Raw genomic sequence first — 27,831 nt, forward strand, 5'->3', positions numbered from 1 at the left:
CTTTTGCTATTGGTAGAGTTGTTTGTGTGCAACATGACATCAGTCTCTGGACAGGACTACTTTCCATGCCTTCAGTCGATGTGTTTTTCGACTCAAGGATTGCCTTGCATATGTCTGTACTAGATTCGCTCAATTTCTTGATGAGACCTTTGGCGATTTGCACTGCCACCTCAGCCTTTCTATTTGACTGGGGATCATGCGGAGATGATGTGTAGTGCTGAATTTCCCAATCGTTTGTGAATCAGCTGAATTCTTCATTTGTGAACTGAGGGCCATTGTCACTCATCATGATGCCTGGAATGCCATACCAACTGAAGTGGGCTTTCGGGTATTCAACTATTTCTCTCGATGTTTTTGAAGTCAGCTGGTCTAACTCCCAGTAGTTAGAATAGTAGTCTACAGTGAGAAGATAATCAGTTCCTGCCAAAGTGTAAAAGGTCTACTCCCAACTTCATCCATGGTCTGTCTGGAATGTCATGTGTCATCAATGGCTCTCTAGCTTGTTTAACTTGGTACTTGTTACGCACACACACTGCCCAATGTGGTCTTTAATTTCATTGCTCATGCTTAGCCAGTAACTCACATCCTTTGCCTTTCTCAGAGTCAATTCAATTCCTTGATAGCTTGCATGGATATGCTTCAGCTTCTCTCCTCTCATCTCCTTAGGCTTGATAATTCTATTTCCTTTGTACAAAATGCCATCTTGGGCTTTCAATTCATCTCAGTATGCCCACTATGTTCTCGTGATCACAGGTGTGTCCTTGATGCTCTTAGGCCATCCTTTCATCACTATTCTTGTAGTGCTTGGAGAGTTGCATCTGGTTGGGTAGTTCATTTGATTTGAGCAAGGTGCTTGTTTGTCAGATTCAATGTCTCTGCTGAGTTGTTGGCTTCCAGATCATGTCTTCTGTTGCTGCTTCATGTTGAATCTGGAAGATGTCGCATCTGTTGTAGCCTCCTCAGCTTTCTTCATGGGGAGCACTGCTCTCGATAGCATGCCTGCGATGAAAATCTTTTTCTCTTGCTTGTATGTCACATCCAGACGATATCTTTGTAAATGAAATGACATTCTTCGTAGTCGCTTTGGAGCAGGTAATAGCAGTTTGCGAAAGGTGCTTTGAAGGAGCTTGTGGTCAGACTCCACTGTTATTTCGTCCCTCTCAAGCAGGTACTGATGAAAATGCCCACAGGCAAAGACAATAGCCAGGCACTCTTTCTCAATCTGTGTGCAATGTCGTTCCGTTTGAGTTAATGCCCTGGATGCAAATGCGACTGGTTGTCCTTGCTGCATTAGGATTACTACCAGTTTCGCTGGCATCACACTGCAAGGTGACTTCATCATTGATGTCATAGTACTTCAGCACAGGCGTTGTCATCACTAGTTGTTTGATTTTAGTGAACGCTGTTCCTTGTTCTGTGCCCTAATACCACAGCACACTCTTGGCAGTGAGCTTGCATATTGGTTCACACTCTGATGACAAATTAGGCAAAAATTTAGTTAAATAGTTCATGACCCCAAGAAATTATTGCACTGCTTTCACTCCGTTAGCCACTGCATCGCTGCTACAGCTCTCTCACCTTGTCAGTATCCGGGTGAAGACCTTTTGCTGTCAGTACATGACCTATTCAGCACATGAAGTACCTTGACTTCAGGCATCTTCAGTTGAAATTTGTTCTTGTTCAGCTTCAGGTTCATCTGGTTTGCTCTCTCTAGCAGTCGTATTAAATTCTGATCATGGTCAGCTATGGCCTTTTCCATTGTGTCTCCACATCCATAAACTAGTAAATCATCCACTCCAGGAAGATCACTGACTATCTCATGCTGTCTGTATTGATCCTCTTCTGGAGCCATGGAAATGCCAAATGGCATGCACAACCGTCTGTATCTCCCAAATGGCATCCAGAATGTAGTTAGAAAGCTGCTGCTTTCATCCAGCTTCAATTGCCAGTAACTATCCTTCGCATCTAGAATAGTAAAGATCTTTGCCTTGGCAAGTTGTGGCAACATTCCTTCGATGGTTGGGTAATCCTTTTTTACCTTTGTATGCTGTCCTCCGCAGTATTTGCGTCCTGCTCTTTATGATTGTTTCTGGACTGTCTCTCAGCATAATGTATCTTCTGGTCTGCTCTGCCAAATATATGCTCTAGCTGGTGTTTCACAACTTCCACATTTCGACACAAGTATAGTGCTTTCTTCAGTGTCAGTTCCTCATCTTTCGGGCAACTTGCTCTCACCGTGGGGTCTCGTACGTCTAATGCTAATCTATCTTTAATCAGATCATCTTTTAGCTGTCCAAATTCACATGATTCTGCCAGCTGTGTTACTGCCATCATGTATCATTCAATGGTCTCGCTTTCACTCCGAACCCTAGTGTTGAATACATAATGTTCATATGTAACATGCACTTGGGGTTCAAAATGTGCATTCAAGGTATTCAAAATCTCTGTCATGTTTTTTCTTTGTTCGCTGTTAGATTTAGGGTGGTGTACACTTTGTAGCAGTCCCTCACCAGCAGTGTTAACAGTCTGGTTACTCTTATTGGTTCAAGCTTGTTCATTAAGTCTGTTGCAATCTCGTAGTTTTACCATTGTAAGTGGAAAAACTGCCAATCCTGCGACGTATCACTGTTTATTTCGACTGGAGATGGGATTAGAAAGTTTACAAAATTTGCCATGTTCAGTCACCCAGTGTTTTTAGTAGCTTTCTGCAGATTTATATTTCTGAGCTGTGTCAAACTTGCAGCCTTTGCCTGATTTCCTTCATCCTTCTCAGCTGCTTTTTTTTTGTGCAGATTTTGAACCTTTGTGTTCCTGGGTTATCAGCGTCTTCTCTGCACATTTTTCTGGGTTCAAAAATCTATTTTGCCTCCACTTCTGTACACAATGTTTCATGTATAAGGACAGCAATCTTCTTCGGTGTTTGTCTCAGTGAGAGTCTTTATTGAACTGAGTAGAAATGGCAGTTTACAGTGCATGCCTCATGGCAGAGTCACATGACTATGGTAAGCCAGGTAGTCCCATTCCGATTTAAGTCTGTGCTGGGAAGGCTCAAAGAGAGCCTTCCCACCCCACTGCCAACTGAGACCCTTAAGTAGGATGCCCAATTAATTAATGCCTACTTAAGGGCCTCACCCTGCCTGCTGAGGAGTTGAGAACATGCTGAAAGTTAAGTGTAAAACGTTTTTACAACTTCAAATGTCAGTATTTAGGCATTGTATTGCAATGTAGATGTGTTTTTATTGCAATGATTCATCATTGGGATCTGTCCTTTAAAGTTAAGCTGACCCTTACATATAACCAGCCTTGTGTATTTGTTCACATGCATGAAAGTGCTTTTCCAATGGAAAATAATAATACAGTGGAAAATGTTACAAAATGTCCTGTCAGCTTATACTGTTATCTTTTCTATTAAATTGTGCTGGCTGATTTAAAAAAACTGGTTTGACGCTTATAAAAAAAAAATTACATTTGAAAAAAATCTAAACACCTACTCCTTTATATTGATTGACAGGTACTCTGCTTTGAAATTGGAATGAGCGCCTGCTGCTCTTTCCTCACTACAGAGTAGTTTGTTGTTTGGACGCCTGTTGTAACTCTGAATGCCTGGCTGAGTTTCAAGTACTAATGGGTTTCAGCACAGTAGGTGTTCCATTCATCTGAGCATGAATGACAGTTTTAAGAAGTAATAACAGATTGTCCCTTTTATGTGGTATTTGATTTGTTGACATAAACTAATATAATTATAAGCATTACAAGGTTTTTTTCACATGGCTGAATGTATTTTTCCTTCAGTATGGAGGACTTTATTAGGTTTAGTGAGAGGTTTATTTTTTCTCAAGGAATGTAAAATATCTTTCATTGATATTGCATGGAATCTGAGGACTTTATGTAGTGCATACTGGGTGAGTGGCTATGGAGGACACATCGGGGCAAAGAAGCGGCATGGGTGAATTGAGGGAGCATGAAGGACACACCAGAGGCACAAAGGTGGCATGGGCAATCTGAGGGGTGTGGGCTGGCATAGAGAGGTGGGTGGGAGTGAGGGATGAGGTTTAGAGGGGGCTTTAAACACTAGGAGCTGGGATACTGTGTTGGAGAACCGAGGTGGGCCTTCTAACCAGCCCACTTCCACACTTCTTTCTGAGTCCAGCACAAACTGCACTGTGAAAAGACAAAAATGGTGTGTGAAGTGGGTCAGGTGTGCAGTTTGTGAGTCGAGAAAGTGCACAAGTCAGTTTTCCTGAGCCCAGAGGAAGATTCGGTCTGTGAACTCACATTTTCAGGAATTGTACCTGCCAAAACTGTTCAATTTTGATTTGTTAATGGGGTGAAAAATGGGGAATTTAACCTGTTTTCAACAAAAATGGAAAATACAACCCAATGGAAGGTACAATTTTATTTACCTAATAGTGCATTCTATGTACATAATATGCTCAAAAACATTTGTGGCTAATTTAGAGAACTGAAGTGCCATTCTGAAGATATCCAAGTAAAAGGGTGTTTGTCATTTCTGAAGATCTCCAAATTCTAATCTCGTTCTCCTGATAGCAGCATATACTGACTGACAAGTCCACCATTTCAGTTACTAATACATGTTGAACTCACCCAAATCTACTACCTGATTTGTGATTTGATAGATAAAAGGTTCAAAAGTTTAGAGAATTAAATTAGTTTTAAGTTATAAATATACATTTTTAAAAATCTATCATCACTGAGCTCAGTGAATGCAACGTATCCAAGTATATGTTTTAAAGCTGCAGTACCTGCAATAGTTGTGATCACCAATTCCATATTTGTTGGGATTCTCCATGTGAGTACCAACGGCTTCCTTGAGCAACAGGTGAGAGCTCCAGTGCAGGCACGCCTTCCCCCGTTCAGTTTGTTTCACAAGACCTCTGTATGATAAACCATTACCATGGTAACAATCATTTGGCACTAAGAAAATAAATGCACAAAACAATAAAACATAAATAAGAGCTTTTCTGAGTTTAAATATAATTATTGGTTTAGACAATTTTGGAAAGTAATGATGCAGATAACATTATTTGAAGTATTAATAGTATCTAGCATAACTACAAAATTAAGCCCAATTTAAATTCAACAGAGACAGATGTATCATGAATTTGCTCCTGGTAGTGATTGGGAGCACAGAAGTTTGAAGAATGCCAAAACAGGGATCTTCTATTGTTGAATAAACTTGATTCATAAAGTAATGGTTAAATCTGGTATATAAAGAAGAGAGCTCCAGGTGAATGAGATGTGTGGGATCTTTCACAGCAGTGTTTGCAATTTTACTGCATGTGAACTTTATAATGGTTGTGTTTTTAGGAATTATTGTTGGCAGTATTAGCGGACACATGCTTAACATGTTCGCTTGACATTTATTTGCAGTCCTTATTCTGTTTACGCAGGATGGTGGTGTAGTGGTAATGTTGCTGGAGTAGTAATCCAAAGGCCTGAGTGAATGCTAATGATATGAGTTCAAATCCCACCTCAGCAGCAGGAGGAATTGAAATTCAATTAATAAATCTGGAAGAAATTGTTAGTTTCATTAATAAGACCACAAGATGTAGGAGCAGAAGTAGGCCATTTAGCCCTTCGAGTCTGCTCCACCATTGAATGAGATCATGGTTGATCTGATAATCCTCAACTCCAATTCCTGCCTTTTCCCCATTGCCCTTGATTCCCTTACTGATTAAAAATCTGCCTATCTCTGCCTTGAATACACTTAACAGCCCAGCCTCATCAGCCCTCTGCGGTAAAGAATTCAACAGATTCACTACCCTCTGAGAGAAGAAATTCCCCATCATCTCTGTCTTAAATGGGCGACTCCTTTCTCTGAAATTATGCCCTCTGGTCCTAGACTGTCCCACAAGGGGAAACAACCTCTCAGCATCTACCCCGTCAAGCCCCCTAAGAATCTTATATATTTCAATAAGGTCGCCTCTCATTCTTCTAAACTCCAATAAGTACAGGCCCAACCTATTCAACCTCTTCTCATAAGAAAATAGCTCCATACCTGGGATCAACTTAGTGAACTGGACTGCCTCCAATGCCAGTATATCTTTTCTTAGTTAAGGGGACCAAAACTGTTCACAGTATTCTAGGTCTAACTAGTGCCTTGTATAGTTTTAACAACGCTTTCCTATTTTTATACTCCATTCCCTTTGAAATAAAGGCCAACATGCCATTTGCCTTCCCTATTACCTGCTGAACTTGTATGCTAGCTTTTTGTGATTCGTGCACGAGGACCCCCAAATCCCTCTGTGCCTCAGCTTTCTGCAGTCTTTCTCCATTTAAGTAATATTCAGCTCCTCTAATCATCCTGCCAAAGTGCACATTTTCCCATATTATATTCCATTTGCCAAGTTTTTGCCCACTCACTTAACCTGTCTGTCTCTCCGTAGACTCTTTGTGTCATCCTCACCATTTGCCTTCCCACCTATTTTTGTGTCAGTCGCAAACTTGGCGACAGTACATTCACTTCCCTCATCCAAGTAATTAATATATATTGTAAATAATTGTGGCCCCAGCACTGATCCCTGTGGCATGCCACTAGACACAGGTTGACATCCTGAAAATGACGCCCTTATCGTAACTCTCTACCTTCTATTAGTTAGCCAATCCTCTATCTATGCTAATAAACTATCCTCAATGCCATGGGCTCATCTTTTTAAGTAGCCTTATATGCGGTTCGTTATCAAACACCTTTTGGAAATCCAAATATATTCCCTATCTACTGGTTTCCCTTTATCTATACTGCTTGTTACCTCCTCAGAGAAGTCTAATAAATTTGTCAGGCATGATTTCCCCTTCATGAAGCCATGCTAACTCTGTTTGATTATATTATGCATTTCTAAATGCTCTGCTATTACATTCTTTATAATAGACTCTAACAATTCCCAATGATGGATGTTAAGCTTACTGGCCTATAGTTGCCTGTTTTTTGTCTCCCCCCCCCCCCCCTTTTTGAATAAGGGTGTTACATTAGCAGTTTTCCAATCTTCTGGGACTTTTCCAGAAATTAAAGATTCTTGGAAGATTACCACCAGTGCATCCACTATCTCTGTAACTACTTTCTTTAATATCCTAGGATGCAACCCATCAGGCCCAGGGGACTCATCAGCCTTTAGCCCCATTGGCTTTCCTAATACTTTTTCTCTAGTGATAGTTATTATATTTATTTCCTCCCCGCCTTTTGCTCCTTGATTATTTTGGAATGCTATTAGTGTCTTCTACCGTGAAGACAGATGCAAAATATTTATTCAATTCCTCTGCCATTTCCTGATTCCCCATTATTATTTCTCCAGCCTCAGTCTCTAAGAGGCCTATGTTCACTTTGGCCTCTCTCTTCCTTTTTATATATTTAAAGATGCTCTTACTGTCTGTTTATATATTACTTGCTAGTTTAACCTCAAAGTTGATTTTCTCCCATTTTACCCCCTTCTTAGTATCTTACTTCCTCACTGGAATATATCTCTGTTGTGAGTCATAAACTATTTTCTTAAACATCTGCCATCGTTCCTCAACCGTCTTTTCTGCTAAACTCCTTTCCCAGTCCACTCCAGCCAACTCATTCCTTTGTAATTACCCTTATTTATGTTTAGCATGGTCGTTTCCAACCCAAGTTTCTGACTCTTAAACTGAATACTAAATTCTACCATGTTATGGTCACTGTTCCTAGGGGATCTTTTACTCTGAGATCATTTATTAAACCTGCCTCATTACACATTACCAGATCCAAAATAGCCTGATCCCTGGTTGGACATATTGTTCTAGGAAACTGTCCTGAATACACTATGAATTCTTGCTTGTGGCTTCCTTTGCCAATTTGATTTTCCCAATCTGCATGAAGATTAAAGTCACCCATGATTAATGTACTGCCTTTTTTAACATGTCCTCATTATCTCCTGATTTATTCTCTGTCCTACAGCATAGCCACTGTTAGGGGGCCTAGAGACTACTCCCACCAGTGTCTTCTTCCCCTTGTTTTTTCTTACCTCCACCCATATGGATTCTACATCTTCCAATCCAAGATCATTTCTTGCTATTGTACTTTTTCCATCCTGTACTAACAAAGCTACCCCACCACCCTTTCCTTCCTGTCTGTCCTGATCATGAAGCTATGGCTTCTTTCTAAAAGCCCACCTGATTCACTAATACCCTTCAGAGGAAATCTGCTGTTGTTACCCTATCTGGATAAAATGTGACTCCAGATCTACCAGCAATGTGGTTGAGTCTTAATTGCCACTGAAATGGCCTAGTAAGTCACTCAGTAGTATTAAACCATTACGGAACAACCAAGTGAGAATGAAACTGGACAGAGCACCCCGTCATCTATCTAGATACTGGAAATGACAAAGATCCTGCCCAGTCAACCCTGCAAAGTCCTCCACACCAACATCTGGGGGTTTGTGCCAAGACTGGGAGACCCGTCCCTTGGATCAGTCAAGCAACAGTCTGACATAGTCATACTTACCAAATCATAGCTTGCAGCCAATGTCCCAGACTCTTCCATCACCATTCCAGTAAGTGGGGCACGACATACCCGCCAGAGGTAGCAGTATAGTGTTGTACAGTCAGGAGGGAGTGGCTCTGGGAGTCCCCAACATTGACTTTAGACATCATGAAGTCTTGTGACATCAGGTCAAACACAGGCATGGAAACTTCTTATTGATTATCACCTACCGCCCTCCATCAACTGATTAATCATGAGAGTCACAGAGGCACGGAATGTACTCTAGATGGAGGACTTCAATGTCCATCACCAAGAGTGACTCGGTAACACCACTACTGACTGAGCTGGGTATTATGAAGGACAAATCTGCCAGACTGGATCTGCAGCAGGTGCTGGGAGAACCAAGAGTGAAAAGTCTACTTGACCTCATCCTCATCAATCTACCTGTTGCAGATGCATCTGTTCATGACAAATTGGTAGGAGTAACCACCGCACAGCCCTTATGGAGATGCAGTCCCATCTTGACACCGAGGACACTCTCCATTGTGTTTTTTGGCATTACCACCGTGCTGAATGGAATAGATTCAGAACAATTCTAGCAGCTCAAAGCTGGACATCTGCGAGGCACTACGTGAGCCCTCAGCAACAGCAGAAATGTTTTCAACCATAATCTATAACCTCATGGCCTGGTATATTTCCCACTCTACCTTTGCCATCAAGCTATGGGATCAACCTTAGTTCAATGAGTAATGCAGGAGAGCATGCCAGAAGCATCACCAGGCATATCTAAAAATTAGGTGCTGACCTGGTGAATCTACAACACAGGACTAAATGCATGCTAAACGGTGGAAGCACAGTGCATAGATAGAACTACGTGATCCCACAACCAACGGATCAGATCTAAGTTCTGAAGACCTGCCACATCCAGTCATGACCGATGGTGGACAATTAAACAACTAACCAGAGGAGGAGTCTCCGAAAACACCCCACCCTCAAAGATGAGGGAGTCCAACACATTAATGCAAAAGTAAAGGATTTGCTACCATCTTCAGCCAGAGTTGTCAAGTGGATGATCCAAATTGGCTTCTGCCTGAGGTCCTCAGTATCACAGATGCTAGTTTTCAGCCAATTCGATTCACTCCGTGATACCAAGCATTAGCTGAAGGCACTGGATAGAGCAAAGGCTATCATGGGTAATGACAACATCTCAGCTGTTAGTACTGAAAACATATGCTCCAAAACTAGCCATGCCCTTAACCAAGCTGTTCCAATCTGGTTACAACACTGGCATCTACTCAGCAATGTGGATAATTGGCCAGGTATGTCCTGTTCACAAAAAGCAGGAGAAATTCAATCTGAACAATTGCTGTGCCATCAGTATACTCTTAATCATCAGCAAAGTGTGTGAGGTGTCAACAACAGTGCTATCAATTGGCATTTACTCGGGAACAATCTGCTCACAGATGCTCAATTTGGAGCACTTGGTTCCAGACCTCATTACAGCCTTGATCAAAACATGGTCAAAAGAGCTGAATTTCAGAGGTGAGTTGGGAGTGATTGTCCTTGACATCAAGGCAGCATTTAACCGAGTATGGCATCAAGGAGGCCTGGCAAAACTGATGTCAAAGGGAATCGGGGGAAAACTCTGCACTGGTTGGAGCTATACCTAGCACAAAGGAAGATGTTTGTCGTTATCTCACCATCAGGACATCGCTGCGAGAGTTCCTCAGTGTAGTGCCCTTGGTCCAATCACCTTCAGTTGTTTCATCAATGACCATCCCTCGAACATAAGGTCAGAATTGGGGATGTTCACTGATGATTCACAATGTTCAGTTACATTCCAAATTCTTCAGATACTGAAGCAATCCATGCCTGCATGCAGCAAGACCAAGCTTGGGCTGCTAAGTGGAAAGTGTGCTACACAAGTGCCAGGCAAAGTCCATCTCCAAGAACAGAGAATCTAACCAGCTCCCCTTGATATTCAGTGGCATTACCATCGCTGAATTGCCAACCTTCAACATCCTGGTGTTTACCATTGACCAGAAACTTAACTAGATCAACCATATAAATACTGTGGTTGCAAGAAAAGGTCAGAAGCTGGAAACTCTGCATTGAGTAACTCACCTCCTGACTCACTAAAGCCTGTTCACACCTGCAAGGCACAAGTCAGGAGTGCGAAGGTATACTGTCCACTTGCCTTGATGGGCATAGCTCCAAAAACACTCAAGCAGCTCAACACAAGACAAGCAGTCTACTTGATTGGCACTACAACCACCACCTTAAACATACACTCCCTGCACCACTGCATATCGTATACAAGATACACTGCAGCAACTCGCCAAGGCTCCTTCGACAGCACCTTCTAAATCCTCGACCTCTACCACCTAAAGACACAAGGGCAGCAGATATATGGGAATGCCACCAACTGCAATTTTCACTCCAAGACACATATCATCCTGACTTGGAACTATATTGCTATTCCTTCACTGTTGCTGGGTCAAAATCCTGGTACTCCCCAGAACAGCATTGTGAGTGTAACTAGACCACGTGGACTGCAGTGTTCAAGAAATCAGCTGACCACCACCTCCTCAAGGGCAATTAGGGATGGGGAATAAATGCCGGCCTTGTCATTGATGCTCATATGCAAGCAACGAATCAAAAACCTTTCATAGTGGACTTTTGACCATACTAATTGTTTGTCCATCAGGCTACAGAATGCTGTGATTAATGTACAGCAGCTTTTCATGTTCCCATTATGGAGACCTAGGTTTATTGCATAGGAACATAGGAATAGGAGAAGGCCATTTAATCTGTTGAGCCTGCTCCGCCATTCAATATGATCATGGCTGATCGAACACTTCAATGCCTTTTACCCACACTATCCCCATAACCCTTTACATTATTGTTGATCAGAAATCTATCGATTTCTACCTTAAACATACTCAATGACTGAGCTTCCATGGCCCTCTGGGGTAGAGAATTCCAAAGATTCACAACTCTCTGAGTAAAGAAATTTCTCCTCATCTTGGTTCTAAGTGGCTTCCCCTTTATTTTGAAATTGTGTTCCCTGGTTCTAGACTCCCCAGCCAGGGGAGACGCCTTACCTGCATCTACCCTGTCTATTCCTTTAAGTGTTTTTTAGGTTTCAATGAGATCACCTCTCATTCTTCGAAACTCTAGAGAATACAGGCCCAGTTTCCCCAATCTCTCTTCATAAGACAGTCCCGCCATCCCCGGAACAAGTCTAGTGAACCTTCGTTGCACTCCCTCTATGGCAATAATATCCTTTCTGAGGTAAGGGGACCAAAACTGCACACAGTACTCCAGATGTGGTTTAACCAAGCTTCTATACAATTAAAGCAAGACTTCACTACTCCTGTATGTAAATCCTCTTGCGATAAAGGCTGAGATTCCATTAGGGTTCCTAATTGCCTGCTGCACCTGCATGTTAGCTTTCACTGACTTATGGACAAGGACACCCAGGTGGGCATGGCCCTGAAAATCCATGAGCCAGATATGCTAGCACTTAGGCTTGGATTGTGACCGTTCGGAACTCCCCTGTTGGCCCAGGTCAGCCTTACAAGGCCAAGAAAAGATTGTCCAATTTGTTAGAAAATGGTGAGCTTCCAAGTCACTGGCAACAGATCCAGAGTGTAGCTGCCTGGATCAGTGGTGTTATGAAGCTCTCATACAAGGGCCTCACATCTGCTGCAGAGTCAGCAGGTGCACTTGGTGGAATCACACCTAGCTGTACTGGCTGTGCTCTGGATGCCGATGACAGCCTGGGTATGGCAAATCTGACAACATTTCCTGTCCATGACCCCAATCCCATAAGTGCTGCTTTTGATGATGACTTCGAGGGGGAGATTCTGCCTTACACCCAGCCCTTCCTGGAATGCATGTTCTACTGTGGATTTAGGGGACATTAGGTGGCACTTTCTCCAAACACAATCTCTCAGTGATCTGACAGGTTAGCCAGATATATCTCTTGTCTTGTGTGTGCGTAGACAATCGATATCCATTTCAGCAGTTTATATGAATCTGCCCTATACTTAGTCCAACATTAGGGGGTGAATTTTCTCTGAAGCCTGTCAAACAGAGTGCAATATTCCATCATTGGGAGATATACATGTTTAACATAATGACATTTTAACTGTGGCAAGCTGGACTAATTTCTTAAGGATTCCAACTTTCCTCTAGCTTTTCTAGTCATCTTTGTCACTTGTTCAACCCAGTATAACTCAAACCATGAAGGTGAAAATTACCCTTATGTTTCTAAATGTTTATCGAAGTTGGAGAAGAAATTCCAGAGCATGGAGTCTGTGTGCCTGAAGTCCAGTGGGACTACTGGGTCATATAATAACCTCTCAGCAAAATTAATTCTCTACAAATGGCTTAATGTTTCCAAAACACAATTATATGTTAAGGGACTGGAATACTATGTACTGTGAGTAAATGGTTTCATGTGAATAGAAGTTACAGTAATGGAAATGGTTTAACTGATCCACTGTGAATAGATTTATATTACGTTATCAGTCGCAGCTAGTATGAACAGTAATATTACCTATTTCACATAGTTCCCCTTTGAATAATCCTGGGCAGTTGCAGGTGAAGTTTCCTTTCTTCCTAGCCCTGCATGTTGCTCCATTTTTACAAGGATTGGGGCGACATGGTGAGGTTACTTGAAAGACATAATTGCCAAAAATAATTATTTGAGAGAAAAAAAATTACAATTGCTGAAACTCTGAAATGCAAAATGGAAAAAGGTGGAAATGCACAGCAGATCCACCAAAACCTATGTAGAGAAATGTTAACATTAGGAGCATAGGCCATTTGTCCAAACTAGAACCTCAGAAGGATAAGCAAAACTTTAATAGGGCTGAACAAAATGAAATGAGAAGAGAGAGCAACAGATGAAAGTGCACAGTCTGTTATTTAACCACTATCACAAGGAAATAGTTAATCTGCTTAAAAGTCTGCAAACAGGTTTTAACAATACTGGAAGTAAAAGTGCGTTTGTTGACAATGTCCAGCATAGTCAGGCATCAGAAATCTACAAGGAGATTTGAAGGCAGATCAGTTGTATAGTAAAAGGGTATTAGAAGGACAAAAGTAGTAAAAACAGTCCCCGGATAAATGATCATGAAATGGAATATGAATGAGAGAAACAGATAGGAAAATAGGACATGATGAAAGGTCGCGACCTAAAACGTTGGGCCAGAACTTCTGTGGAGTGGCAATCAAAGTCTGATTGCCTCTCCGCTCCTTTTTATTTACCCAGGTCGGGAGCTGCACGTTTCTCGCCCATTTCTTTTGTCCTGGGTCTATTGAGAAATGTGCAGTGCAGCAGCTTCCACGGCAGAGCAGCAGGGTCAGGGGAGTGCAGCCATGCCCACTTTTTACAGCACTAGCTGCTGGGAACCAGGTATAAGGTCCCAGCTAATTTGAGAAGCCAGGGAGAAGATAAGTGTAAAAGCAAAATACTGTGGATGCTGGAAATCTGAAATTAAAACAGAAAATGCTGGCAAAACTCAGCGGGTCTTGAAGCATCTATGGAGAGAGAAACAGAGTTAATGTTTCAAGTCTGTACGTCTCTGACGGCTCAGAAGAAGTCGTGAGAAGATAAGTGTGTGAGATAGGTAGAGGGGTTGGCGTGGGCTCTCCTTGATTAACCCATGCCTTTCCAAATGAAAGTTCATTTTGTCCCTGATATGGTTTCCAATAACTTCCCCACCACCAATGTTAGACAGACTAGCCTGTAGTTTCCTGGTTTATCCCTCTCCCCTTTCTTGAATAGTGGTTGATTTGTCACTTTTACTATTCGCTAGACAAAGGATGGTTCTGTTGAAGAGTCATACGGACTCGAAACGTTAACTGTGTTCCTCTCCACAGATGCTGTCAGACCTGCTGAGTTTTTCCTGGTATTTTTGTTTTCGTTTTGGATCTCCAGCATCTGCAGTTTTTTGCTTTTATCTTTTTATTATATAGGGTGGTAGTGGATTGGCCGCCCATTTCACCCATTGTCCGATTATATTTTTCCATTTGCTAATATATGACATGCTACTAACCTGATCATTGTTTACCCGTGAAAACTGACCACCACATAGCCATGACAAACTGCGAATTGGAGATAGCAAATTGAGTATTTTTTCTATTATTTCTAAATAACAAAGAAATAGATGACTCGTAATGATAATCAGTATTGAGCCTTACCTCTTTTGCATGATGGTTGCACATATGGGTGTTTACATTTGCACTTATAATATGGTGGATTGGGCTGGATAACACATTCTCCATTTTTGCATGTGCTTTTCTTACAAGGATCATTTACTGTAACAAAAATACAAGATCTCTAGTAACATTCTGTATTCAGCTAGTACTCATTCATCTTGTAAATTTAAATCAGCAAATGAAAGATTAAACTTTATTTTTATTTGTGCAACCTTAACAATAAACTATTACAAATAGTACAGATAATAGATTATGGATATTATAATCCTATACAATGTAAATGCGTATAAGAAATTTTTTTGATTTAGCTTTAGAAAATCTGAATTTTTAAAATCTTTATGGATATTCAGCTTGATATGAAGGCTTGATATGTTTCTGTTTTGGGTGGGTGCAGTGCAAAGAACATTGGAGCATTAATGTGCTGCAACATAGCTTGGAGGCATACAGGCTTAATCGTATCAGCTGCTGAGACCCATGTCCCAACCATATTTCTGGCTAAGGTCGGGGGAGGAGCATTGAAAAGGCACGGTAATCTACACAAGTGCTATTCATTAATTAAGTGTAACTTGGGAAATATTAACATTTTTGAAGCATTCCTTTAGAATATTCATCAATACTATTGTAAGATAATAACATTATTACCTTTTTGACAGTTCCTTCCATTAAATGGGCGAGGACACCGGCAGTGGTAACCTGAAGAAGTTGTTTCACAGGTTCCCTGATTGCGGCATGGATTTGAAAGGCAAGGATCTAGAAGAATGTTGCTTTGGTTAACATTATCAGCATAATCTTTACACAACTTAGCTGTTAATAGAATCCCTTTAGTAAAATAAATTATTTCAATTGGTAAATATTGGTCAATATCACTGAATGACGGCAGTATTGTTGGAGAAGAAAAGAATTTGACCAGTTTTGGATTTGGTAACACTATTCTGCATTTTGTGAATATTAATGGTTAGCAACCATTTTATATTCTGCATTAGGCCCCTGTAACAATACATATTGAAAGACATAATTTCTTCAAGTAAATTGGGAAAACATCCATTAACTGGTGAAGGCTACCCATGGCTTTGGAGCTGCAATGCCCAGAACTCACCTGAAAAGAAGGATGTTTGAGGAATACTACACCCACAGGCAGACTCGAAGACCATTCTCTGAGAAAATGCAGCAATTAACAGCTTTGATTGTAGCATTTATAATTCTGGTGAGGACATCAGGAAAGCTGCTTCTTTGTTGCAGACATAGATGGAACATATGGCGGTTTCTTTGGAATTTGTCTTCGATTCCACTTAAGAAACAAACACGGGCAGGCAATGCCTCCTCCACAGAAGCACAGACTATAGCTTGAGTGGCAAAAGGCAACATATAGACAGTACCTTGTACACCCTGTCGACCAGGATGCAGACTGTAATGACCCCGAAAGAAAATAATCAGATTGCCAATCTTGGATCCTGCTTGTGAGTAACAAAGTCATGGGTTCAACTCCCACTCCAGATACTTGAGTACACAATGTACATTTAGCACTGCACTAAGAGAGATCACTCTCTTGGACAAGGTGCTAAAACAAGGCTGTTTCCTCCATTTTGGGTGGGTGTAATAGACCCCTTGGCACAATTTGAGGGCAGGGAAGTTCCCCTTGCTATGCTGTGCAACATTTATCTTTCAACCTACATCCCAATCAGATTATCTGCTCATTTACTTCATTCCTGTTTGTGGGACCTTGTTGTGCTCAGGTTGGCTACCATGTTACATAAACAGTAACTGCACTTCAAAAGTTATCCATCTATTGTGAAGAGCTTTTGAATGTCCTTGGGTCCACATAAGGCACTATATAAATGCAAGTTCTTTGTTCCTTTGATAACTGTCATTAGACAAACTCTCCTTATGATCACTGATCAACAGCCCAGTAGAATAACGTTAGGTTGGAGAAACTTGTTTGAAGCTGATGTCTCTTAGGCTGGCAGGAAATAGCAGGTCTCCAGCATCCCAAACACAAGCTTCAGAGATCCAGCCAGTAGCGGCTTCCTTCCCACATCAAGCTGTGACAATAGGAGTGTCACATCTGTTCCATTAGCCTTTTATAGCACAGCAGCCACCCATCTGCTATGACACTGACCCTGAGGTTGCAGCTATACAGAAGTACCAGAATAAGAGAGAGAAAGGCATGGTATTTAAGTCAGGAAGAAAAAGGTGCATTTATTTTGTACAGATTTATCATTGGCCTTTGAAATATGACTGCTAAGACCTATGCTTAAAATTCCACATACAGTCCATAAGACAAATGAAGAGGTGCTTGAAATTGCAAGAGCAAAAGAAGTCTAAAAAGTGACATTCAGAAAAGAATATTTCGGCCATTCGATCAGAGCTGTAAAGCTACAGAGATTTCTTCTAAAGGACGAAGGAGAAGGCTGTAGAAAGATGAATCACTCTAGACATAGTTGGATGACAGACATCACAGAGTGGTTGCAGACAAGCTACAGTGGACGTATGAGGATGGCGCATGACAACAGATCTCCTGGTAGGAGTAGCTATAAGCAGCATGTAGCAGCAGAGTGGCCTGCTGTTGCAATATCCTAGGTTTGGTAATAAATTAAATTTGAATTGTCCTCTATTTGAAGGTGGGGTAAATGGACTAAGGCAGCAGCGGCAAAGGTAGACTGTGTGAAACATAACCGATAACTTCAGTAATCAGCTGTGCTTAGATGATCCTTAGCAGTTCCTAATGAGTCTTTGAATGACGGTTATTGTGGTGCTTTCCTTCATGTACTTCTGCATCCAAAGAAGCAGGGGTCACCACTGCAAAAATGTCCAAGTCCAGGCCTTTTTTGGATGCTGAAGCTTTGCTTTAAGGTCAAATGCTCCTTAAGGCCCTGATGCTTCTCTTGACCAATCTGATAGAGATATGTGCCTCATTGTAATGGCCCCTATCACTGGTCAACCCTTAGTGGGATCATTAACCATTCAAGCCAGGATTATGCCTTGTTATCACTAAGGCATTCTTTGGCATGACTTTCTTCTTTGAAGCACTCAGGGAGGGCAGAATTCTGAAAGACAAATTAATCACTTTGCTATGAATGATACCTTGCATGCTGCCGCATACAATTTGTCCATTCAGATAGTTAAAACAACTTCTGTTGAGGAGGTTGAATGTAGGGGATTGTAGATCAATGTAGATGTCATTTATGACATCTCGGTTCTTGGAAAAGTTATAATTCTAAAACTGGTGGTCCTATCTTGCTGTGATGCCAAACTAGATGAATACCACAGTTCTCTTTAAAATTATTTTAGCGACCTGACAAATACGTCCCAATGGCTGCTTGTACCAGCCCAGTGCCGTAAAAGTTGAGTGCTCATAGACAGAACCAGGTGGACAGATAACCGTGGCTGCAGGCCCTCGGGAAGTATGCGGCGGAGTTCTACACTTCCTCTTTTAATACATATCTCTTCACTGAAGTCCTCATAGGAGCTATATTGATTTTGGCGGTGAGGCTGGGTGTTGCAATATCTGGTGACATTCACCTGAAATGCTACCTCATTCTCCTTTCCTTCAACCTCTCCTGTTCCTCCTCCATGACGATGCCAAGTATATGCCCAAAGGAGATGCCATGCCTGATCTTGAAGCACCCTAACTGTTGGTGGTTTAGCCAAATTCTCTCAATGATCTCATTCTCAAGTCAGTTAGAAGTCCAATGCTGAATGCAAATAAAATGCAGTAGCTGACAGCTAAGACATTGCAAGTGCAAAAGTGGGTAATTCAGCACCACAAAACCATTGATTCCATTACAGAAAATGCTGATTTGGTAGTTGGGGAGATGGCAGGTGACTAACAGGAAGTGTTTGAGAAGTTATGGAAATTTAGGTGGAACAATTTTGGGACAGATAATCAGAAGTAGTTTCCATCTAATGTGCAGGCCATTAAGGTACTTGACCCAATTTTTCTCTACCTATACACTGAAAACAAAATGAAATTTGAGGGCCGCCAAGCTGGTGTGGATTTAAGACTAAGACTAATCTTCTTGGCAATCTGACTAACAAATAAAATAAGAAACATTAAACAAATTATGCTTACTTTGCAGTTCTTTTATAAAACTATGTATTTGCTTACTTTTAATTAAAGTACTTGAATGAATATTCTATTACATAGAACATTTTGCAATGCAGTTTCTAAATGACACAAAGTAATGGCAACAAGATAATTTAATAAGTTTAAAAACATTGTTCACAAACCATTATTATCGTTGGAATTTTCTAACCAACTGTCCTCGTCAAATCCTGTAGGATCTTCCCCTAGGATGGGATCACATTTAAATATTATCTTTGCATGCGAGTTCAAATAGATCAATAATTAGCAAAGCAGTACAAAACTATTTCTGCCTTTATCTCTGACAGTTTTCTGGCCCTCAACATCCAGCTTTATAGATTTGTTTTATCAGTAATTCTGGAAAATTTGTTGTAAGAATTAGTTATCATGCTATTAAGACACTTGTTTGCACATGACGGTAGCGTGTAGGCAGGTTTCATTATTGAGGTCCAGCTACAACATTGATTTTGGTCTTGTATTTATTTGAAAGCATTAAAAGAATATGTTCTGCAGAGCTCTACTTTTGCCCATTTTGCCTGTGTATAATTTCCATCATTTGATTTTCAAGTTTTTATACTTCTTTTCTAAGGAAAGAGATTCCTGCTGTTTTTACAGTTCTACAGGTGCCAGAAATCATTTGGTACGTTGGCCAAAATAGCTTTGACAGTCAGTGCTATTAGACCATTCAACCAGAGGAAACCACAGCTGTGCCTAATCCCATCGTCATTTGACATTCACATACATATAATTTCTACCAAAAAATTACTGGTTCATGTTCAGGAGTTGAATTATTTTTTTCCCTTCCCAAAGCCCAAGGACATTGGGACAATTATTTCAATTTTACTATTTACCCAGCTGAGATTAGCTAACTCAACACAGACTGCGGATTAGACCCAGGCTCATTACTTCTCTGTAACTTTTTTTTATTAGGAGAAAGCCCTAGAGCCCTGATAAGCATATACTTAGCTGATTAAATATTTGTTTTTTTTTGGAAATAAGCTTAAAGTGAACTGTTAACTCAATAACCCGAACTGAACAATTTAAGACTGATTTACAAGTAAATTTATTGTCCAATGCTATAGGCTTGAACTCATCAGCCCCTTTAATAGAAGTGACACAACACTTAATCAAGGCAATATCCTCCTCTGCCAATCCCCCCACCCCCGCCACCTGTATGCAGCACCATTTTCATAGACATCCTCAAATTTCATGAGCAATACCATGGTAAATAGGTACACAGGCACTAAATGTCACCAGATCTGAGAAAAAAAACTAGAAGCATGTTTAATGTTCATAATTTTTAAAATTTAAATCTAAAATAAGAAAAAAAAATTATCGTCTAATCTCTAACAAATTAGTAGGGAACATCAAATCCTTGATGGTCTAGTGTTTGGTGCCCATTGGCACTCTGACCGGCTTAGTGATACGGAGGAGAACCGTTATGGCTGGTGGAATCTTCTCGGTCCCACAGGAGTGGGTTTAAAGGTGAGATATGAGTAAATTCAGATATCTTCACATCAGGTCAGTGGCCCGACGCACTCCTGTCCCCTGCCAACCTGCTGCCACTGGCAGCAGCTACATGCCCAGCACTGGCTACATGCCCAGCAGTGTTTACCCACTCAGGAGCGTCTACCACCCAGCAGTGGCTATGTGTCCAACAGTGATTACAGGCCCAGTACGCGTGACTACAAGCCCAGTACGTGTGACTACAAGCCCTGCAGTGGCTACAAGCGCAGTAGGAGTGACTACAAACCTTGCAGTGACTACAAGCTTGGCAGTGGCTACACATCCAGCAACAGCTACAGGAATGGGCCACTGTGTCCAATTGTACAAATGACCCAGAGCCAGCCTATGAATTGGCCGCCCAAGGGAAGATCTTCCAGGCGGGCGCATTGACAGTAAGTGTGGGGTCAGAACCTGGAAATGGTACTGACCCACCATTATATTTAAAGAGTTATAAATTTTACCCGGTGTTCATGTGTTTTTTTCAGTATCCAGTACAAGCAGAAAGTCATTGCCATGCTTTAGAGGATCCAAATCAATCTGGTGGGAATTATACAGGCTCTGCTACTTATTGTCCAAAATGGACTGTTCACTGTCTCCTCACAGAAAGATGTTCCAAGTGTCTTAATTCGGAGCGGACTAACTGCCACTGGCCTTACTGCTGATTGTTTTCCTTTAATCCAGACTTACGGGATCTTAACCTTACTTCACTACAAATATAAACACTAACAGCAAATCCAGTAACAAAGCATAAATTTATCAAACAATTTAGTTGAATCTGTACCTAATAGTTATCAGAACTAATTATGAATCACCCTCGTTCAACCCTTTAGAGAATGCCCTTTGAGCTTATTTACCTATCCTCGCGCTCCTACAAGTTGGGTCCTCAATGGGAGATGGAAGGCTGCTGAGCTTCTATTAAGGATACTTCAGTTGGCCGTTCAGCATTAACAAGGACATTGGTGGAATAGATGGCAGGAGAGCATGGAATGCTGTCATCCTGAGAGATAACTGCTGCTGCCTCTCCCATGAAACCAAGGCCACTGTCCTGGGACTTCTACGACACTCCTGTGGTCTGCAGGAGAAACACCCAGGAATGGATAATGACTCTTGGCCTCCTGAGGTCCCCACCATTGCTGGTACCAGTCTTCAACCAATTCAATTCACTCCACATGATATCAAGAAACAGCTGAGTGCACTGTATACAGCAAATGCCATGATAACACCTTGGCTGTGGTGCTGTGCCTTTAGCCATGCTGTTCCAGTATAACTACAACACCTGAGAAAAAGCAGGACAAATTCAATCCAGCCAACTACTGCCCCATCAGCCTACTCTCAATCATCAACAGCTTATTATTAAGACGTGGTATAAAGCACTTGGAAAATCGACCCAGGGGAGCCACTAAAGTTAAATGGCCACCCATCTGAGCTTCCATGTCAACTATAAGAGCTGTAAAAAAGAGGGTTGATGCTACTATTGCTTTGATGGAGTTGACTGCTCTATGTTGGACACAGTGGTCTTTTTGTTCTGCATGAAGCCTTAACACAAGATGGAGCTGGACTCGTTCACGCTCTGCAACATTGTATGCAAGCTCACTGACAAGCTGCCCCCACCCACTGCTAACGGTCCTTAAGTGGCCATTAATAAAAAGCACCACCATCCTGCCCAATTAAATGCCCCCACCACCACCTAGCCCATAGGGGAGGGCACAGGATTCTGCAATTCTGCAGCAGTGCTAGTGCGCAAAGTTACCCTCTGGTGAGCTAACACCCATGGCATCTTCCTCCCCTGTCTGAATCCTGCACACAGCCTAGTGATTCACCACGTGATGATCTGTCCTCTAGCCTCCTGTGTAAAGATTATGTGGTGCCGGTATCTGAGCTAGTGTTTGCAAAGGTGAGATCAAGTGACACTTCATTATCAGGAAGGCAGGCCTCCTCTTTCCCAAGTCACAGAAATATGTGCATATGAAATGAGGGGGAAAATGGTTAAACTTTAGTATGAAAGAAGAGAAGAGAGAGGGAAGTGGCTGGTGAGAGCATCTGCAGTTTGCTGTGCAGAGTGTGTAGGCTGAGGTAGGTGGAAAAAGAGGATAAGGTGTGAAGAAACTGAGTGATATCTCCTCCAGCATTGCAAGTCACCACAGCCATTATTCTACTGTTGCCCATGGTGTGAAGCATGCTTTCTTCAAGGGCGGAGGAGGTGTGCAGGCAGGCTCGACCTCCTCTGGCAGCGTGCTGTCTGGAGGTGTGGGCGACCTCTTCCTGCAAGCAAGAAGGGATTTTGTTAGTCACAGTCTTGTGAGATGTTTAGATAATGTGACTCTCATGGAGGAATGATTGGATACATATGACTGTTGTGAGTTACGGGGAGTGAGAGTTGCAGTGGTGGTAAGTGTATGAATCCTAGCAAGTGGAGTGAAATGTGGTGCAATGATTGTAGGAGAGTGAAGGGGAGCAGAGGAGGGCAGTGCTGTGAGTAGTGTGGTTGGTGGTGTGAGCAGAAGGTGAGAGAGCACTGTTTTTGCCTGAACAACTTTGGTGAGGTCACTGAACTTCTTCAGGTATTGCAGCCATGTCCTGAGAACTAAGATCCTGGGATTTCTTCCCATTGGTAGTGGAGGTGTTGGCTGGAGGGATTTCAAATTCCTTCCTCATATCTACTGCCTGCACCAGGGACTCCAAGGCAGATGCAGAATACTGTGGTGCCCTCTCAGAACCTATTTCTCTGTGAACAAATAATTCTCTGTTGCCTGCACCTTCTCTAAGAGATGCTGGCTTCCTTTAAGTAGGATCAGAGATGCGCAATTTCAAGTTCCCCAAATAGACATGCAGCTATGAATAGCATGGGTAGTGCTGGCTATAGACTTGACTCATGATAATGAGCAGGAAGCAGCAAGGTTTCATTTTGCTTGGGACAACAGTAACAGGGCAAGAGCATTGCACATACCAACCCCAGTGCACTCATTTTTGGGCACGATCAAATTCCTAAGCTGGTCTCATTACAGGAAATTTTAGTTAGGGTGTGACTGAAGCACAGTTGGGTGGCATTCAATGTGAAGTCCACTTTGAAGCTGCTCAAAATTATTTGTGGGCAGCTGAAGGGATTTATCAATTGTTTAGGGGAGAGGTCTGGACAGTCTGTCGGCAGTTCCCATCTAAATGTAACCCAATCTCTTATTCCTTTCTTTCACTTTCTTTTTTTTTACAAAACCTCCTAACCTAATTCCATTACTTATGTTATTAGTTATACTCAACATAGTCCTTTCATTAAATAATTGAATCCATACAACGAGAGTGTATTTATTGTTCAAATGAGTCATACAAATTGAAATGTTATGTCCACTGCTTATAACAGACTGACTAACGCACTGTGCATACAATCAATGTGAATTACCCATTGAAGTGTATTTGTGTACAGGAGCATGTATCATATTGCATCAAACTTTTTATATTTCTAGCTTTTGTCATTCCTCATGACTAGGAATTTCCACACGTAAATGAAGATATACATACCCTATGATTTTTTGGTAGAGTAAGCTTTAATTGAATAATAGGTTGGAATTGCAGATGTGTCCCAGCAAGAATAATAAAGAAGCAGTAGGGGTAACATACGCAACCTACCTACCAATAGCCTGCTTGCTGATGCTTACTTTGGGTCTAGCAGAACCGCCTGACCTTGTCATAGCCTTGATTCAGACATCGATACTTACCCTGCAACTTTTACTGCCAAAAGGGACAAGAGCAGCAATATTGTGGGAACACCATTAGTTCCTCTCCAAGTCACACAATCCTGACTTGGATATTTTTCATCATCTCTTCATCATGGTTGAGTCAATATCTTGGAATTCCCTATCTCATAGCTTGTAGAAGCATCATCATCATCATCATAAGGAATACCTCGCTGAAGGAAAAATCCTACCAATACCATCTCAGGGTAACTAGGGATAAAATATAGCAGTGGTCTGGTCAGAGTCATCCAAGATCCCAAGAATTTTCTTTTAAATATTGGCATATATGAGGTTGTTGATTTATTCTTTGTGCTAACTGAGAAACATTTTGGTTGGCAATATCAGTATGGTTTACAGTAATATGGTCTTCAGAACATCTGGACTGGCAGCATTGACCAAGAATTAGAGCATTGTTCACTGATGTTGAAACTGTGCCATTAGCCAAGGACTCTCCCAGCTACTTCCTGTTGGCCAAGCAGAACTGTATATTGAAAAATCAGGTATTTTAAAATTAAAGAAAACATTTTCCTGTCAATGATAAAATGAGGACAATTAACTGGTTAGCAAGTTTTCATTAAAAAAAAAACATGTGATTGCAGAAAATTACACACCTCCAGCCCTGCCATACTAAAATAAAATATTTCTTGGGAGGAAGTAGATGATAGTGGAGAATTTAAGAAAGAAATGCAAGATTCCTGAGAACAATGTTTAATTGTGGCTTTATTACCACACCATTAAATACAGAAAACCAGGAATGAGGGTCAATTACTACCAACTTGTCTTATTTACTCAAAATGTCCTTTGAAATGTTAACCTGATGTGGTATTGTGTAGGAACTTACTGACCCTGCTGCTAATGAGACAGTAAACTCACAGCCACCTAAAAGATAGGGCCCCTTTTAGAAGTGTTACAGCTTTGAAGTTTAAAAGATTATTGTATTGGGACTGTGAATTTAATTTAAGGTAAAATGAAGGGTGTCATGTGACCTGTCTGGCAGTAGCCAGCCTAGGTGGTTTGATGGCTAGAGATTAAAGGAGACCCAGATTATTTTACTGGGAGAAGGGGCAAGACATTTACAATTGGAGAGTGCAGGCAGCAGCCTGTGTGCTAACTGTGGCTATACGGAGAGTCTCCAAAATCCCAGAAAAAAAAGTGTTGAGAATGTTGGGTATGCAGGTGTGTTTTAAACTATCTATTTACATCCAACATAAAAGAGATTTGGGTCTCAAGGATAGCTAAACAGCATTTCTACCTGGATACAGGCACATCTGTATATTGCTTTGGAGATGGGCTTTAAGAAGGGAAGGGTCTAAGATAACACTGAAAACTCACAGACATGGCTAATCTGCCAAGACCTGGGAGAGGGAGAGTAGCTATAGGCACCAAGAGTTATGGTTCACCACATGGGAATGTGGCTGGGAGCTCACGCTTGCATTGAAAAGACCGAATTTATGAAGAGTTAAAAAGAGGTTGAAAGATTCGCCTAGCTTGTGCAAGAGGAAGAATCTCCAGGGGTAAAATAACCACACTGTGAAAAGACAATTCTGAGATTAAAAGTTCCTAGATTGAGAAAGAAAACAAACAGAAGTAAATCATTGGGAGCTAAGAATCACTTTGGACTGGTTCCAGGAGAATTGAATGTCTACTTAAAGGATAGTGTAAAGTAAATCCATGAAGTGAGTTTTCAGTTGTGCAAAAAGGAAAAAGGGGAATGTTTTGTTTGGTGTTTTAAAGTATAAGTTGCCTAAAAGAACAGTGTTTTGTCAAGAGTGTTTTTAGTCTTTTGTTACAGTAAAAGTCTTAAACCTGAAATCTTGTCATGTCATCCTTTCAACTATTAACTGGAAGTTTGAATTTCTTTTTAAAAGTTATGTCTCTACAGTGATTGTAACAAAATATTCAACTCCAGATCAGTTTAATATTTATTCACAGTAAAATTCTATTAAGTTGCAGTGTCAGGAAGATATAATATTTCCCATAACGTTATTGGAATTTATTATAAAGTAGGGTAATAGTGGAGTTTTTGCCAATGGGTGGGGGGGGGGGGGGGTGGTGTGTGTATGTGTCTTAATTGAATTAAAGACAGCTGGCTTGAAGGCTTTGATGTAGGAAGAGAAGCTAGGTTTAAAATGCTAAATAGGTAAACATGTTTTAGAATGTGAGGTGTTAAGGGAACATTTGCATTTTAAAATAAACCAGAGTAGCTTGAATTCAAAAGAGAGGGTGAAATGTTACACCTAGCCAGAAGAAGTTAAGAAACAGTGCGTTTATTTTTCCCAATGTTTACTTGTAAAATTAATACTATGATAGTTTTTTATTATTGGAGAAGTAAAGTCCAAAGACATAGTGAAATAATGGGAATTTTGCATTCAAAAGGAGAAAATATGTATAAAGGAAAGAAGGTTGTATGTAAGAGAAGGCATTTTAAGATCTAACACAAGTATGAAAAGCCTCCAGCATCTAAGCCTCAAGCTGTTGCTACAAGGAACTAAGCTGAGGAAAACTCATTTTGAATTTGACTGTCCAGGGTGTGTACTTTGCCTGGGTCTGTTTAAATCTATGTGCTTTTGCTGTTGCCTTAATAGAGGTGTAACTGGGAGTCAGATTAATTAGGGGAGCTAGGAGTTATCATAGTAGTAATTTGTAGACCTATGTGTGTGCTTAAAATTATTTCTTTTATCAATAAATGTTTAATTTAGTTTTGTATAAACTCTAAGACTCGGTGGACTTATTACTACTGAATTCAAAGCATGTATCTTGAAATAAATATACAAATTGCAAAACAGTTGTGGCAGTTGTTTCAAGTTTCCCTTTGGGATTTGAGCAGCTCAGCATTTACCATCAGCTGTGCCATAACATGCAGTGAAAATTCCCATCTATTTGTATGTCACATTTCTACTTTTCAACCCAGTGCAAGTATTATCCAAACAATGTACACTATGCAATTTTATTAGAGAATTATGAACTACTCAATCAATTGCCAGTTATTCATTAAACCAAGTTTTAATGCTGATTATAATTGTTTATATATATATTGTAGTTTAAAAAGAAACTTACCATTATCACTATAGACTTTCTGTGGAGAAAAGTAAAATAAAGTTACATGTGAATCTATTGCATTGTACAAAGGGGCATTCATGACTTTAAAAAGTATGTTTGGAAACTTTCAAACAAGTTGTCTCTGGAACATTCCGCTGAGAGAACTCTGCTATTTAAGATAGTTTCCTGCTCCAACCTAAATTAAATTGATTACAGTATAAATGACAGCAGTGTCGAGTTCTCCATTTACAGTTTAAATGTCTTTACAGTGAAACGGAATTGTTGATGACATCACTGTGTCAACAATTACACTGTTACGTTTGTCTAGCGTTCAATGAAGTACTTGTAAACAAAGTCTTAGCATTGACAATGTCCCTTTAAGACAAAACACATTTTAATTAAAGGAGAAATTAATTTCTTGCTGTTACTTTTATATACATTGAATAATTGCTGTGACCTTTTCTCAGCTGGTTCTAGTAAAGCTTGCCTCCACGACATCACTTTTATTACCTCAAATAAAAACAATATAATGGAGAATAGACTCTATGCAGGAACTATAAAAGCAGCATGACATCATTTACCTAGAACTCATAGCAAGTAAACGATATCTTGTAACCCAGAGGCCTAATGAAAAGAATAGGGAGTTTACTGAGCAGAGAAATCATGAGAAAATGGCCAGGGAAAGTGTGCAATAATGAAATGGAGAGGAAAAAATAGCAACATAACGGAAAGGATGCTTCATCAATGGTTTTGTGGTGAATGGATAAATTAAATTTTACAACATGCAC

At 40.8% G+C, this 27,831-nt stretch overlaps 1 protein-coding gene across 2 annotated transcripts in view; it reads right to left on the minus strand.

Moving 5' to 3' along the window:
• Window positions 1–27,831, minus strand: part of habp2 (hyaluronan binding protein 2) — a 48,580-nt gene that overhangs the window by 20,449 nt on the left and 300 nt on the right. Inside the window, exons 2-7 of one of the 2 annotated variants that reach the window (XM_078564705.1) lie at window positions 27,062–27,080; window positions 18,917–18,976; window positions 15,332–15,439; window positions 14,672–14,788; window positions 13,023–13,139; window positions 4,764–4,935 (exon numbers count right to left, since the gene is read on the minus strand). In XM_078564705.1, coding sequence (XP_078420831.1) covers window positions 4,764–4,935; window positions 13,023–13,139; window positions 14,672–14,788; window positions 15,332–15,439; window positions 18,917–18,976; window positions 27,062–27,080 — 593 coding nt within the window. Of the gene's footprint in view, window positions 1–4,763; window positions 4,936–13,022; window positions 13,140–14,671; window positions 14,789–15,331; window positions 15,440–15,785; window positions 15,926–18,916; window positions 18,977–27,061; window positions 27,081–27,831 lie in introns of those variants that run through there. The other variant, XM_078564706.1, reaches the window with a different exon arrangement.

The sequence above is a fragment of the Cetorhinus maximus genome, chromosome 20 (assembly GCF_964194155.1).
Source record: "Cetorhinus maximus chromosome 20, sCetMax3.hap1.1, whole genome shotgun sequence".
Lineage (NCBI taxonomy): Eukaryota > Metazoa > Chordata > Chondrichthyes > Lamniformes > Cetorhinidae > Cetorhinus > Cetorhinus maximus.